General features: G+C 37.3%; 1 protein-coding gene across 1 annotated transcript in view; it reads right to left on the bottom strand.

Moving 5' to 3' along the window:
- LOC124164457 overlaps positions 1 to 15598 on the bottom strand; it is a 392138-nt gene that overhangs the window by 87106 nt on the left and 289434 nt on the right. The window contains exons 11-12 of the mRNA XM_046541783.1: positions 10412 to 10729; positions 2785 to 3140 (exon numbers count right to left, since the gene is read on the bottom strand). Of these exons, the coding sequence (XP_046397739.1) occupies positions 2785 to 3140; positions 10412 to 10729 (674 nt within the window). The remainder of the gene's footprint in view (positions 1 to 2784; positions 3141 to 10411; positions 10730 to 15598) is intronic.

The raw sequence follows: 15598 nt of genomic DNA, 5'->3' as shown, positions 1-15598 counted from the left end.
AAACAAAAAGACAGTGAGAAGAAATAGATATTAAAACGAATAGAAACCACTTCCATTCCGTAAAAAGGGAAGGAAACACTTCAACGTCCGTTGGATGTAGCAGGATTTTTATCAAACATAGTGACAATAAATATGATTTCGAATAATACTAGATTTACGTAAAAGTACTGAAGTAGAAAGAGAAAAGGTGAAGGAACCCTCAAATGAAGAGTTAGTAAAAGAAAGACCTTAAAGTGCCTTACTTTTAATCACAAAACTGAGTGATTGGCGAAGAGAATGAAGAAAAACAACACTGCAATCGAAGAATGTATAAAGCATATTTAAGAGGCCATTTAAGTGTGTTAGTGTTGCCCTTACCCAACGGCAACCCCTCCTTAAAGAATAATTGAAAAGAATTTATAATTGATTTTTTTCTATTAAAAATATTGCCAATGCATATTTATTAGAAGACTATAACGGATGACAAGACGTGTGCATAGTAATTTATAATATATGGAAATGTAAAGATTTGTTTTTACGCAAATTTTTCTATGACAATACCAACACATATTTCTGAGTTATTAAACTACTTGAATACCTAAAAATTCACGTCAGATACTCGGGAAAAAATTTCCATCGCAGAAATGTTTCAAAGTCAGGACACAACTGTTTGAACCGTGTAATTGAACATTTGTAAATATTCAAATAGTAACAGAACGATATTTCAATTTTTTAATGACAACTTACATCTTAAAATAATATTTCTAACAAAAAAAGCGTATACTTGATTCATTATAACGTAGGCATCATTTTCGCGGCATTAGTAATTTTCAATCTCTATCGCCAATCAGCCATAGAAAAAAGTGAAATAGCTACAGAGATGATGTGCCAATATACTATAAAAGAGAAGGAAAGGCTAAAAAGATTCCACCGAGAAATTAATCAAATAAATGTTTCATTAAAAGCATCGTCTTACTGTTTCACCCAATAAAAATAGGACTTAATTATAATTTTGTTTAATATTTACCTTATGCAAGTAAATATCAATTATCCCTGTAAATGATTTATATATAGATATTTTTACTCAAATAAAAGATTTCTATAAATGAAAAATCAAATTAAACTTTTGTCCGTCCCATACTTATGCAAAATATTTGCCCTAATTTTGAATTTTAATATCGAGTAGAGTAAGAAAAAGGAAATAAAAAGTACGCCTTGTAACTCTTTAAATACTTGAAAACATCCGTTGAGATACGGAATGATTCATAATGGTCTTAATTTTTTACACTATAACTTTCTACGTCGTTACAATATAGCATCTGGTGCTACCAACCAACGTAGAATGAGACTCAATTAAATCTGGCGAATATTTGAGGATTTTATAATTCATAAGAGAAAAATATTAAATTTTTACTCCATCATCAGGTCAGTAAGTTAGTCGACTGTTCGACGTAACTATGGATGTGAAGTAAATAATGCTGAGGAATTGAACATCATTTTTTCTTTTTGGTTCAACTTGGAATTCCATACTTCCTATTCCGTTATATGCGCGTATTAATTCTCTTCCCAACTATCTTGTTTGTCCTATTTGATAGAGCGCACCCTCAAAGTATGCTTTACTTTAATTACAAGGTTATTTAACGCAGTCAAAGTATTTTTAAATCATGTGACAAAGGTGGAACCTCCTTAAGCCTTGTACCTGAGAAGGAAAATATTATCACCTAAGATGAAAAATAAAAGGAATAGTAGAGTGAAGTAATGGATTTTCGAATGAACTATACAGTTGATGGAAACATTTTGCTAATGAAGAAGACTTAACGGGTTCTCCTCCGGGTCTGGGAGATGGCAAATGCCTGCGTTTCGACGCCCAACTGCGATATCTTTTTTAAGCGATCGAGTGAGGGTAAGGGGTTTAAAAAAATACCCAAAAAGTTTTTGGAAGGACGGCCCTCCAAAAGCGTTTTTGGGGTAGTTTAGGGTAGTAGGGCAATTTTTAATTACTATATTCGATATTTTTTGGGGAAATCTGAGGAAATATTTGGTATATAAGGCCCAATGCCACAAACATACTAGAACCAAGCGTCGAAACATCGACAATCGCGGTCTCTCTGACCAGGTGTAAAACCCGTGGAGAACACTCATAATATTAATACTTATTATATAAGTATCATACTTATTATATAAGTCCTATTCCACATAATTTCATAAACATTTACCATTGTTATAACACCGTAAGACATACGTAAGTCGAACGTCGAAGAACCTCAGGTGAGATTATGCTAAATACCTTGTCTAACTTTGAATTTTTCTGATGAATAGGGTAATAAAGTGGAAATAAAAGGTATGACTTCAAACTCGTTAGGTTGTAGAGAGGATCTGCTGAAATACGGAATGATTCATAATGATCTTCATTTTCCATACTATGACTCCTTATACTATAGAAAAATATAACACCTATTCGTAACTAGACACAAAGAATGAAACTGAATGGTTTCCCGTGAATCATCCTCAGATGAGATTCCATGTGGGCAGGCATCCATCCTCAGTTGAAATTCTCACCTGAGAACGAATCACAGTGTCAAAACTATGGTCTATGTCTTTTGTACTGTGTGGAATAGAGCGAAGTATCATTACTATGAGTGATTGCACAAACCTGCTGAAGCCGCAAACTATGTCTTAAACCCGAGAAGATTAATTAAGCATTAAACGCAAAATATAAACAACGGATTAAATTACCCTTTTTGTGGGCTACTGCGGAGGGTGGGGGCGTAATGGGGAATCTGGGACAGCGTCCCCCGGACTTACCTCCCGGAGCTGCTACTCCTACCCCCGCTGTGCTCCGGACTGCTGCCTCCACACACCTGCGTCCCCACGTTGGCCGTCATAGGCCTCGCCCCCAGCATCGGAGGCTGTGGGGCGGCGGCGGTGGGGGTCGCCGCCCCCGAAATGGGGGAGGCGGCGTGGTGCCGTGTATGGCGACAGGGGGGCGGGGAGGCGGCGGCCGGCCTGGGTGCCTGGGGGCGCGATCTCGGCGGGGGTGGAGGTTGCTGTTGGTCCGGGGGCGGTGGGGCGGCGGTTCGCGACTCGGGGGCGTAGTCGCCTTCCGCGGGACTGCCCCCGGCGTCCTCCTCGGCGATCGCCGGCGGCGATACGGAGAGCTGCTTTTCACATCGCAAAAGCCCCCGAGGAGAGAGTGGTATCATGCAGAGTGGGAAGAAACAGAGAAAAAGAAAAAAAAACGTGACACGCGTCGACGTGATTGCAATAAGTAGGGGGACAGCGAAAATTCTCTTTGAAAGCTGAATAACCTCTCGGAGTATAGGTTTGAGAATGATGTGCAAAATTGTTTGCCAATGTTTCGATATATTTCTAAAATAAAAAAAGTGATTTGACGATCAGCTCATCAGTCCTCCTAAATAATGATTATATATCTTCAAATTCAATTGTATGCAAATAATGAATAACGCCTCCAAGTATGGGTCTGATAATGATATGCAAAATTCTTTGCCAATGTTTCGATATATCTATTATACCTTCTTCAGGGCTATATTGGTGGTCACAAACATTTTTTACATGAAGATAAAAAAGATTTCTGCAATGTTTTTTTTTAGAATGGGAAAGTAAAAAAATATGAAAATAATTTAATCGTACATAAATAAGAAAGATGAGAAAATAATTTTGATGTACTATATTTTTAAAAATTTGGATTTATTTAAAATTGAATTATTTTTATATAATTTATTTTGTCATTATGAATAAACATGAAAAATGGCCGAAGTTCTCGCGCACCTCAAGGAACGCCCTAAGCATTCAATCTACTAAGTTTACTGAGTATATAGAATAAGTGGATATTTGCAGTCGTATGACATATTATGAAATGATCGTTCTTGCAAGTGCATTGAATGCTGTAGTTATGATTATGTCTGCATATGCCGACAGACTTCAGCGAAAGAAAGGAGATGATAACCTAAAGAGATCCACGAAACCAAAATACAACGGTGTTAACGTAATAGGCAGTGAGAGCCACCAAAATATCCTAGCTTTCTCATTCAGTTCAGGAGAGGTAGGAAATTTAAAAACAGTAAAAATTGTTCTTGCGTTATGTCTGTAGACGAACGGACCGAATTTTCCAAGAACTTCATCTGTGACTGCAGAATAAAGTAACTTTTTCTATACCTCATTGAAACAATGGCTACACATGTTGCTAATTTTTTTTTTCCAACGGTGGAAGGCCGTATTCATAGTCGCATTCTAGCTGTTATCCAATCCCTGGAATTACTCTTTCGAAGAAAAAATGTATGCTGGAAAGAGAAATTTAAGAGTCGCACTGCCTCTTAAAGAATTTATCTCTAAGTGTATACGACATCAAGGATGCCTAAATTGTGACATGAGAATTCCTTTTTGAAACACGGGCCCAGCTATGGGCTGAATTACCCTAGGCGTCAATGAGAGCGATTTTGTGACGTAGAAGTTCAAATGAAATATGAATCAGTCATTCTGTTTTGGAGCTATGTTTTAGCATAATTGCGATATTCACAAGGAATTTTCACATACATAGATTGATTTCATTATTTTTATAAAAAATGCATTTGAACTATACTATTTGCAGCTGATGATAGAGCTTGTGGCCACACAAAGAGACAATTAAGAGACCTAGGAAAAAATTAGCTTCACTTTCAGGGTAATTGATATGACCGGCATTTTTCGTTCTGATGATTACGGTGAGGCATTGAAACGTGTCGAAATAAAAGTAAGATTGCGGACAGTATAATAATTTTGTAATTAATGAGCAGTTATAGTTTTATTTTGAATGGATAGGGAAGTTTATCACCCAATCAATATTTAAAAAAAATCATGATCCGACCCCGGTTAAACATACGTTTCCTCAGTATTTCACCTTAAAAATCGTATTTTCTCACTTTGAGCTCCCAGTCCATCATAGATTAATAATATAAACGGAAGGAGATAAATAACGTCTCCGTTTAGCATAATTTCGCCTTAATTATTAAGTTGGAAACCAAATTTCCATTTTATTGTAATGGAATAGGGAGTATTTTTTATTACTGAAGGCAGTTAATCGGAAATTTGTTTTGCGGAAGAATGTGAAGTCGAACGTGCGAGTTCAAACAAATCAGTCTTCTCCAAGGTGACCAAAAAGACAAGAAGATGGTATGCATGACTATTCTTATTTTACGATACAACAACTCATATTTAACTAATTTTATCGCGAGCAGTAGCAGAAAAAATGAGAATTGATAATTATTATGAGGGTTTATCAAACAAATATGCATATAGATAACTTCAGGTTGACACAATGCAGAGTTTCGCCGGACACGGTTGCATAGGAAATCCTCAATTCAACGGTTACTGAGTTCATGAGATCTGCCCTTGTGTACGAAACTCACTCTAGCGTCTCTGACACAAGTCAATACATTATGAATTTTGCATCAGTATTCTTCGTCAGAAGAATGGCTTAAATTAGTGGATAGACCACGGCAAAACAATATGCACCACTGAACCCAGTAAATTAAAGGGCATGACCGAAATCACGCTAGAAGTATAGTTTCGCGACTTTCCTCTAAAGAGTGTTTGAAATTTGAATGAACGTTTTCAATTGATGAACAACTGGGCGCACGGTAATACACAATAAGGATGTGTCGAAGCAGTAAGCTTAACAAAACTGCTATCATTTATCGGCAGAATACGTAAAACTTCTACCGAGAACGAAGCAATCACCAGTAAAAATAATATTTAAACCTCTTTTCAGAATATTTGAGTAAACTAGAAGTGCTGGAACATAGTGATTGTTAACTATCGGCTCTATGTACTTGTTACACAAAGCGTGATTATAATTACGGGTGCTATTTTGTTGGATAACTAATATACAAAACTACACAAGCAGATTCTAATTCTAATGTGATGCCATCTTTTAGATGGAGAAATACAAGGCAAGTAATTTTCACGCGGTCTACATATAATATTACTATTTAATTACGCCGCTTTTTTAGTGTGATAATAATTAACGGTGAGAAAAACTAAGAAACTAAATTCTGTACTTACTTGTAAGGAGTTCTCAATTGAAATAAAAGAGAATCTCACAGAGATGGAATTAAGTAATCGTACCTTATTATCTTAAAGTTGACGCTTTCACCCTTTTTACAAGTAGTATTGGCATATTTTCAACGTGATGATTCCTAAATTGGAAAAGAAATTTAAATGAGGAAAAAAAGCACACCAACTTAATTAGCTTTAAAGTAAGAACCCGCAAACGGAAGAAAGAAATCAAAATTGTATGCACATTAATTGCAGCAAGCATATATGAAAAATTAAATCGGCCTTAAAACAAATGTATTAAATATTTTCCAAGAAAATAAATGGTTCCCAACTTGCGTGATCAATTTCAAACTAACACCACAGACAAAGATTGCTATACATTTTGATTCCGTTGACGCGTTCACTGTGCTATATGAGAAAAAGCAATTATATACTAAACGATTTTAATTTCTCCTGGTGAATACTATTGATAAATTCTTCTCGGGTTCTCAGCCAGGTTAATTCTTTCATATAAGCTGACGTTTCGAGAGACAACTTGTCTCCCATATTCAAGGCCGTGTTACTTTTTTTTAAATAGTGACACGGCCTTGAAGATCGGAGACAAGTCGTCTCTCAAAACGTCGGCTTAAACGAAAGAATTAACCTGGCTGAGAACCCGAGAAGAATTCATCAATTATATATTCTTTTGTAGTTAGGGTCCCATTTATTTTTTAATTTATAAATGCTCATTGCTAATTCCTTATTTACAACACGTTGTCGGGGTTAAACAAATTTACACGGACTTATTGATGATTAACTTCGAGTATATGTCTACTAACTATATTCCGAGACGCTAATCATCGTAAAATATTTAAGACCAAGAAAAAGGAATAAGAAAACGATTCACTTACTTATTGTACATATATAATGCATTAATGAACGAAACAAATTGTTTCTGAAACAAAGAGGTCAAACGATTTTTTTAACCCTCCGTCAGTCGCGTCACATTTTGGAACGCAATTTGTCGCTCGGCGTCTCACAGACGCCATTTAGTAATGGTTAAAGAAAATACATGCTAGTAGAAATAACAGTTTTAACTTCCAAAAATCATTCAAATAATATTTAATTTCACGCATAGGCATCTTATATATGCATAATGATGATAGACATTTTCATATTAATTAAATACTCAATTCACATTTTTTCCGGCAATAATAGTTTCATTCATGTGATACATTGATTACAACCATCAATGTGTAGCAAAAAGTCACGTGCCCCCAAATTAAATGCTTTAAATAGTTGTTAATAATGTTTGCTTAAATTATTAAACGTATTCAAAAACTTTGTAACGAATATCGCGAAGGATTTAGCATGCAACGTATTGTACCTTAAGTTGTCTCGTGGCGTCTATCAGACGCCAAAAGCAACAAAATATTCGAATTAATTCCAGAAATGCGATGAAACATAAAATCATATTGGTGACTAATTCTGAAGCATAAAAAATGAGATACAAGGAAGGATAGTTTCTTAACTTTGAAAACACGATGTGGGCAAACAAAAGAAAATGGCTAGGCGTCTAGTGGACGACACGCGGCCTACAGAGGGTTAAATGAAGTACTCATAAAGAAGCTGGTAATAACGTCTCAATATATCCATACCAATGTGAAGTCACCATTTTCCCACATTTTCGGTTTTAAAATGACAGGATATCAATTAAACTAAAATCGCGCTCCTCTTTCAGGTTATATCAGAGTCCATTCTCTCATGGTGGCCAACTGCACAAGCATTTGGCTTCGACAACTGTGAGAACTACTTGAATCTAAAATTTTGAACTGAGTTTCTGAAAATATGAACACACCGATAGACTCTCCTGCTATTAAGAAATTTAAAATTCAATGCACACACTACCAGTGAATCTGAATCATGTATCGTAAGTATATATCGCGCTACCAATTCGAAGAAGAAGCAGCTGTGACTTCACCTTCCATTACCAGAGAACTTTTAATATATTTTGAGCAGTTTTAATAGAAAAAAAAATTAAATTTACTCCGGCGCATAAAATAAATGTTTTTTTTTTTTTTGGGTTTCGCACCGAATTCGTACAGGGTTAATTTTTTTACAATTTGGCCATATACTGAGCAAGCAAAGCTCTAATTAAAAGTGCAATAATTACAGAGAAGTTCAGAACAGGAAGAAATAATAACAATATCTTGACACGAATCGTTATGACTCGTTCAGATTTCGATTGTTCCAGCAATCGTTGGAATTATGGTGCCTACACACTAAAATGGTTAAAACCTGTGCTGCCCTCCAGGGCTGAAATTGAAGGGCTGAAGTGAACGAGAATTGACAGTTCTTTGTTATTGACGGTTTGCAAAGGTTTTGAGTTATGCAGGGTTACTTTGTTCAAAGTGTATTTTACGTATAATTTTTCCCGCCCATATTTTTCCTTGCTAGGATAACCCAATGAAAAAATTGGAGCGATGGGAGCTTCACAAACTATTCGTCTTCCTCTTCCGGTTTCGCATCGCATAACCATCGTAAAGTGGCAAAGTTCGGAACTACATGTACTATTGCCCGGACATGCATTTACTCCACTAGATTGTGCCAACCATCTTTAGCACAGTCGCTGGGACAATCTTAATCTGAGCGGAGTATTACATCACTTCCGGCCATAATAGAAGCCTAAAAATAAGGAGCAATACCCGAGAAAGATGCACATCCTTTTAGTCACGAAGATAGTTTCCCAGTCTCTTGAAAAAAGCCATTGCAACCAAAATCAATAATTTTCTCCATTTGGGGGTACCCTTTCCGCCTACGCCGACTCTCTATGGCAGCGGTTTCTATGGCCACCCCGCTATCGTCTTGTTATTGAGAGTTTTCAGGTCAAGGGTTTTCTTTTCCTTCTACCTGAAGGCGTAAACAAGATGGTTTTCGAAACCAATCACTTCCGAATCCAATATAAGCGGATGAAAACCCAAAATATTCGAAGAAAATTATATAAAAACAGTTCCATGGCTTTCACGACTCAAATATCTCGCTATATTCTGATCATTATAAACAGGCATAGGCGGTTCTAGGGAAGGGGGGGGGGGCACGGGGGCACGTGCCCGCCCCAAACCCTTCAAAAATATGCAAGATTTTTAATACGCTCCCATTATCTATGTGTTCGTTTTGTATTACGAGGTATCCTTGGATCCCCCGCAGGACAAAAACCTGGATTCGGCCTTGCTTGTGCCCCTAGAAAGAAATCCTGGATCCGCCCCTGTAAACAGGCATCAGGGAATTTATGTTAACGACCAATTTTTATGGTCTATTTATGGCGGTTCTTTGATCGTTACCTCTATCCCAGTGTGGAGTGGGTACCACTCGAAATGATTTAAATTGTTTTCCGTATTTTCCAAAAAAAAATTAGGTTAATTTTAGACATATGCAATTTTTAATGATTAAAAGCTCAGAGGCTTTACCTAAAAATTGCTGAACTACTTTGCAGCATAACAAAAGGGCACTCGTTGTTGATGATGCAGCATGAAGTTGATGCCGATTTAAAACAATGTGAGACAGTTAATTTATGCAATAATAATGTATGGTGTTATCCGACCAAATATCACAATTGACGCAGCAAGTTTAATCCCCACTTAAATAAAGTGCGTCATTTCCCAGTTATAAATATAAAACAATAATATTTTGACGAAATATTCCTATTTTCCGGAATCAAAGCTCTGCATTTATCAGCTTTTTAGCGGCCGAGTCAACAGTCGAAAGAACATAGCGGATTCCAATCAGTGAGGGAACTGGGATAGAGTCAAAAGGGGGAACTAGGTGGGAGGCCCAGGGTAGGGGCTCCAATCTTTTCAGTGTAGGGGCCACATTATATATTTCTCGATGACCGCGTGCCGAAGGAATAAAAAAGTAAACCAGTGCTAGTAATTTAATTTCCTCAAAAATTAGAGCATAAGCATGGAAAAATTAAAAAATATCTTATTGGAAAAAATCTGAGTAAACTAAATAGATTCCTGCTTTTAATTTTTATGCAAGCAAATTAGTGTAATGAATGATAATGTGGTTTTGACTTCAAAATATCATTAAAATCAAGTTCCAGTTTAGATGAGCCTATTTTGAGAATTGTTAGAAACACAGGGATTTGTTTGGCGGGCCGGATGTTTGGAGACACTTGTAATAGGGGTTAACCTTCAAGAAACAGAGGGGTCCGAACAAGAAAACCATTTTATCAAGTGTATATTGAATATCCATTGGATGTTTCTCCTTTCTGGATCCGCCACTTGTTCCTATCGAATACGTTGATATGGTATCCATGATATGCGGTTAATCAGGGAGCGCGTTGCTGTCACATAACCGTGATTTTAACTAGGGAATGGCAACTGCCTGATTGTATCACCTGCACCGACTCCTCGCTGAAGGCCTCTCCACGGACCAGGCTGTACATGGAGGAGGCGCTCTCGAAGGAGCTGCCGTCACCCGCCGTAGTGGCAGCACCTCCGCCCGACGACCCCCCTCCGCCTCCACCGCCTCCGCTGCTGCCTCCGCCCCCCGTCGACCCTGCCCCCGTCACCTTCCCGCCCCCGAGGGCGCCGGCACCCCCGCTCCCGGCCGGACCGGCGCCCCCCACCCCGACACAGGCGCCACCAGAGGACTCCGTCGCCGTCACGTAGTCTTCAGATGTTTCCGAGCGATCCACGTCTCGTTCGCGTTCCTCCTTTGTTGTCCAAGTTCGTTTTTTATTTTTTTTCCGAACGATAGGAACAACAAGAGCGGGAGGGGGAAACAAAAAAAAAAGAAAGAGAAAAAAAAATAGATTTTTTTTCAACTTCGAAAATCGTTTCTAGGAAAGGGGGACATAATGCCACCCCCGGACTACCCCAACGACACTTTTTTTATGTACATACGTGCAGTCATTGTCACTGGGTAGGGGAGAAAAGAGCTCCCTCGCTAGAGTCGTTCAGGAAATTTTCTTCGTTCCATCGCCCGCGAGTTTTATGACTCAGCGCTGACGACTGCACCAAAGGAAATTCAGCGTTTATTTTTCCAAGAGTCAATTAATACGGGAAGACCATGAATACAGCGACGCCCTACGAGATGAATTTGAGCAAGAGCGAGGTTGTGATATTCTAGATTTATTAGGATACATGTTACTAGGATTATTCATATATGAGCTGCTTTTGAACTATTTTGTAAAATGTACTGCGGAGAATGGATTATCATAAGCATTTATTTTCATTGAATGGCAATCCCTGCGAAAGATTGCATCTTCTGGGGGGTCTAATTTCCCTGATTATCTACGCATCTAGGTGTAATTTTTGGGAAGTGAAATAAATATCTTCATTGTTATTATATTTGGCTTTAGCTATAGTTTGTTTCATAGAAACGCCAACGATTTTCCGCGTCAAAAACAGTTAAAGTTAGTTAAAAAGACAGATGAAAGGAGCATACGTTAAAAAAAACTACACAAATAATTTTCAGCGAAACTAATGACACTTATTCTCTGAGAATTGAAGAAATAGGCCTGTGTCGCAAGCCAAAGAGCGAATGCAGTGATGCAAATTTATCTGATTTTAGCGACTCAGTACTTGGCTTAAAATAATTGGTAATGCCGTGCAATGACTCGGTCATTATATATGTGAGTGATTTCAGGGAAGAAGTCATTCTATTTAACAAATAAGCCAGCGTAATTATAATCGTTTGAGAATGGAACATGCCACTAAAATCTCATTCAAACATTTAACGGAAATAACTGTTCTCAGTCAATCTTTTTCCAATGCAATACCGGAATTAAAAATTTTAAGTCACACCTAAGAACTATAATCAACTAAAAGATAAGATATAAAACAACTTTCATTTCCTTTGATCTAACTTTGTCCATTTTAACTAATGCCGACTGTGAGGCGTCTGTCTCTACATAACGAAGTGTAACAACAATTTTTTGGTATGGCATAATTTGAGCGGTGATTTCCAAATACACGGGCAAGCAGAACTGAAATTTCCTGAAGAAACAGCAAGGAGAGCTTTTAAATTCTTTTAGTTAGACTCTAATATATTGAGGAGTTCTGTACAAGGAGAGGCTAAAATGTAGGATAGCTTGGGAAAAAACATTAATAAGATATAATAAACTATTGCAGTCCGGGGACACTTAAATGCTAAGCAGGCACTGTAAATATACATCCTCACCATATAGGCACAAGCTCATTGGACAAAGCAGGTCCAAAACTGAACTCAAAGAAACATCGCATGATCAATTTTAAACATCAATAGAGCACTATGAGAAAGAAAGCAATAGCGCTAGTCTATGTATTTAGGGTCAGGGAGAGAAAGCTTAAGATTAAGTGCAGAAATATTCGCAGTGCAACCCCTTAGGGCTTAAACTAAAGACTCTTGAGGTGAGGGTAGATTTCTAAGAGGTTATTGTGCATACACCAAAACTATTTGATACATCGATGGCTTCACAGCCACTCCGTATCATAAATGAGATGCTTAAGATGGACTGTCAAAAATGATTCCGTCTTACGAGAAACCAATTTCCGTGGACACAGCATTAGAAATTATGGACCCAGTCTCTCCTGGGCCAATAGGGTCGACGCCTGCTGCAGCCACATAGTAAAACATCTCGAAAAGTAGTGGCTGTAATAAATATGCTCTGGAAAGAAAATCCTGAAGAGCCGAATTAGACGAGCATACAAGATCTGAGATCCATTAGAGTGACCTATGCGAGAGTCGACGATGTGTATCATGTATCAGACATATATTTATCGTACTATACCAATAGTTAACATATCAAGACTTAATTTTTTTTAAATGCTTGCTCCTCACTCTCCAGATAGTATGATAAACCTATCGTGATGGACTGATTTCAAACTTCGTCATTATTCCCTCCTTCCAGCAGAACGATAGGACATAGCTTACACTAGAATCGATATCTATTTATGACTTAAAAACTTTGATTTTTATTAATTTCTAGTATAAATATGTTAGGGGAAAGAAGAAAAATAGTTTACTAATAAATAATTAATATTTTACTGGAGTTAGTTAATTTTTTTACCAGTGATTAAGAGGTAAGTAACAAAAGTGCTTATTTCATTCATTAGAATACGAAAGCACAGATTTAACCACGCGCATTGAAGTTTTATTAGCTGCCTTAAATAAGGGTAAGGTAGCGTATTGTCTTAATTTATTGTAAGCAATGAGCACAATCCCTTTATTTTTGTCACTGACAATGAGAGGTAATTGGCGTAATGACCAGTGACCATGAAGAAGACAAGTGGAGTAAATATATACCACGGTTGCAATGAAAATAACGACACCCTTTCAGGAGGGTATTACAAGTCATGTTCATGGATATCAATTTTATACATTATTCCTTCTGTGGAACGAGAAGAATTATTAAAAATACTCTTCCACTATACGAACGATTAGACGATAATAAGTAACGCTTTTATCTGCGGTAAGTAGAAAAACCGCCAAAAATACTTCAACTGAGCCGATGACTTTGAAAAGTAAATTGATAATATTATCGTAAAATTAAATTTACAGAATAACGTATCATGGAAGTATATACATTTCTTTGTAGAGAATAAAATCAGGTACAAGAAGTTCTTCAGGATAAAAAGCCAACAATGGTATCTAATTTGTAACATTTTCCTTGTGCGATTTTAAATAGTTCTCCACACCTTAGTCTATTCAAGTAACACAAGATAACTCCCACTCTGTTACAAACAGACATCATTAGTCACCCGGCTCGTAAACGTAGGGTGTGAGATTAACATGAAGTACGAATCAGCGAGAGCCAGGTATTCCTTTTTATTCAAGTTCTTTCATGTAGTGTGACATCATACATCAGGGATCCTCATGAACGCAGGAGTGATTTTATAAATGATTTCTGGTCGAATCCATTTATATCCTCGTGTTTTAGAAATATTCTAATACAAAGTCATCAATTACGACAGGATCGAAGCACGTTTCAGGGAATAGATTTGGGTTAATTAATGAGGAGAAACACTCAGTAGTAACACTTAGAAGGACTGTTGCAGGCAAGAATCGCAAATAATTTATTAAAAAAGGAAATTCAGGGCATAAGCTGCTACAGAGTTGCTTCAACTCAACATCGATAACACCGAGAATACAAAACTTCACCCGGCGGACTAGGCTCATTACAGCGGGACACAAGACCCAGAACCGCAAATCGGGAACAGTTCTCGAAGTTAGAAGCAAAAAAGCGATAGAAAATGAAAATACATTAAAAATTAAGAACTGGACCCAGACTAGCGGATTTGGGTCCAAGGATTGGCTCACGACCCAAGAGATAGATTTCACGGTTATAATCAGGAGGGAAAGAACACAATAATTCCTCATTGTAGAATGTTATCAAAGTATCCATGTTGGAAGGAGGTTTCAATAGAAGCTGTCGAGGAACTTCGTTAAATTCAGCATCGAGGTGAGGTTATGATCATGAAGAATTATAGAACAGCTTTATATTCGGAATGAAAAATAGGCCTGCTTTAGTTCAAACAAAATACGATTAAACATAACGTAACAGAAAATTTCAATTCTGCAACGCACAAAATTAGTAATTTGAGTAGCACACTCATTAATCTCTTTCAGTGAATCAGTTTGAATCACACTTTCTCTCAACCCTAGCGTCAATGAATCCTAGATCCATTGCGTTGTGAAACAAATGATTTACATACGCCTACAACAGCAAAATATTCGTAGTTTCAGTTCAGATGATATATATTACGAAGCAACTGAGTTGTGTCTAAAGCGAATGGCAAACTTGATGAAAGTGGGTGAATTGACATAAATAACGTAATAAAATAAATGGATAAATAACGAAAAATACAGCTGTCTCTTGAAAAAAACTTAATAATCAACAAAAAATTAGTCAAATCCCAATCATTCCGCGAAAGGTATATGGCAAGAGAAGAGACGAAAACCTAAAAATCTCTTCCTCCACGGTTATTATGGGTAGCATAGCCCTTATAACTTGGCTGGGTAATGAGATCTTCCCGCTGTGTGGGACCTATCGGCCGCCGAGTGCATAGTGGTAGGCCAGGACGATATGCCGATATATCATAAAATTTGACATTTGAAAATTGACGCTAAATCGAAGCCCAATTATCTTGTTGATCGCGATAGCATGATAGTAGCGAACACCGCAGTAATCAGCCAACCTAAATCCCAATGCACTTCGATTTCTGTCCGGCTTTCAAGATTATCGACATTGTCGAGAAAAGCTTGAATCGATATCAATAAAGTTAAACACTCTTTGTAACTTTTCCGAAAGTCTTTTATTAATACGGCGCGTTTCGACGCTAAGGCCTCATTCTTAGCGTTGAATCGCGTCGTGCACATAAAATATTCTGTGAAAATTTACAAAGGTTATTTATCTTCAGTCAGCATGGATTTTCAACTAGTGAAAGCCCAATCTATCGATGTCATGAATCAATGTTTTACTATAATCGCGGCAATCACTGAACTCGGAAAAAAATCATCTTCATGCATAGTAGTTTGATTGTGACGATGGTCACGACTATCCTGACTATCGCGATTTTCATGATCGCTGAAAATATCAGAA

The sequence above is a fragment of the Ischnura elegans genome, chromosome 8, assembly GCF_921293095.1.
Source record: "Ischnura elegans chromosome 8, ioIscEleg1.1, whole genome shotgun sequence".
Classification (NCBI taxonomy): Eukaryota; Metazoa; Arthropoda; class Insecta; order Odonata; family Coenagrionidae; genus Ischnura; species Ischnura elegans.
The sequence above is the reverse complement of the archived record's forward strand: the minus strand, read 5'-3'. Positions and strand labels throughout refer to the sequence as shown.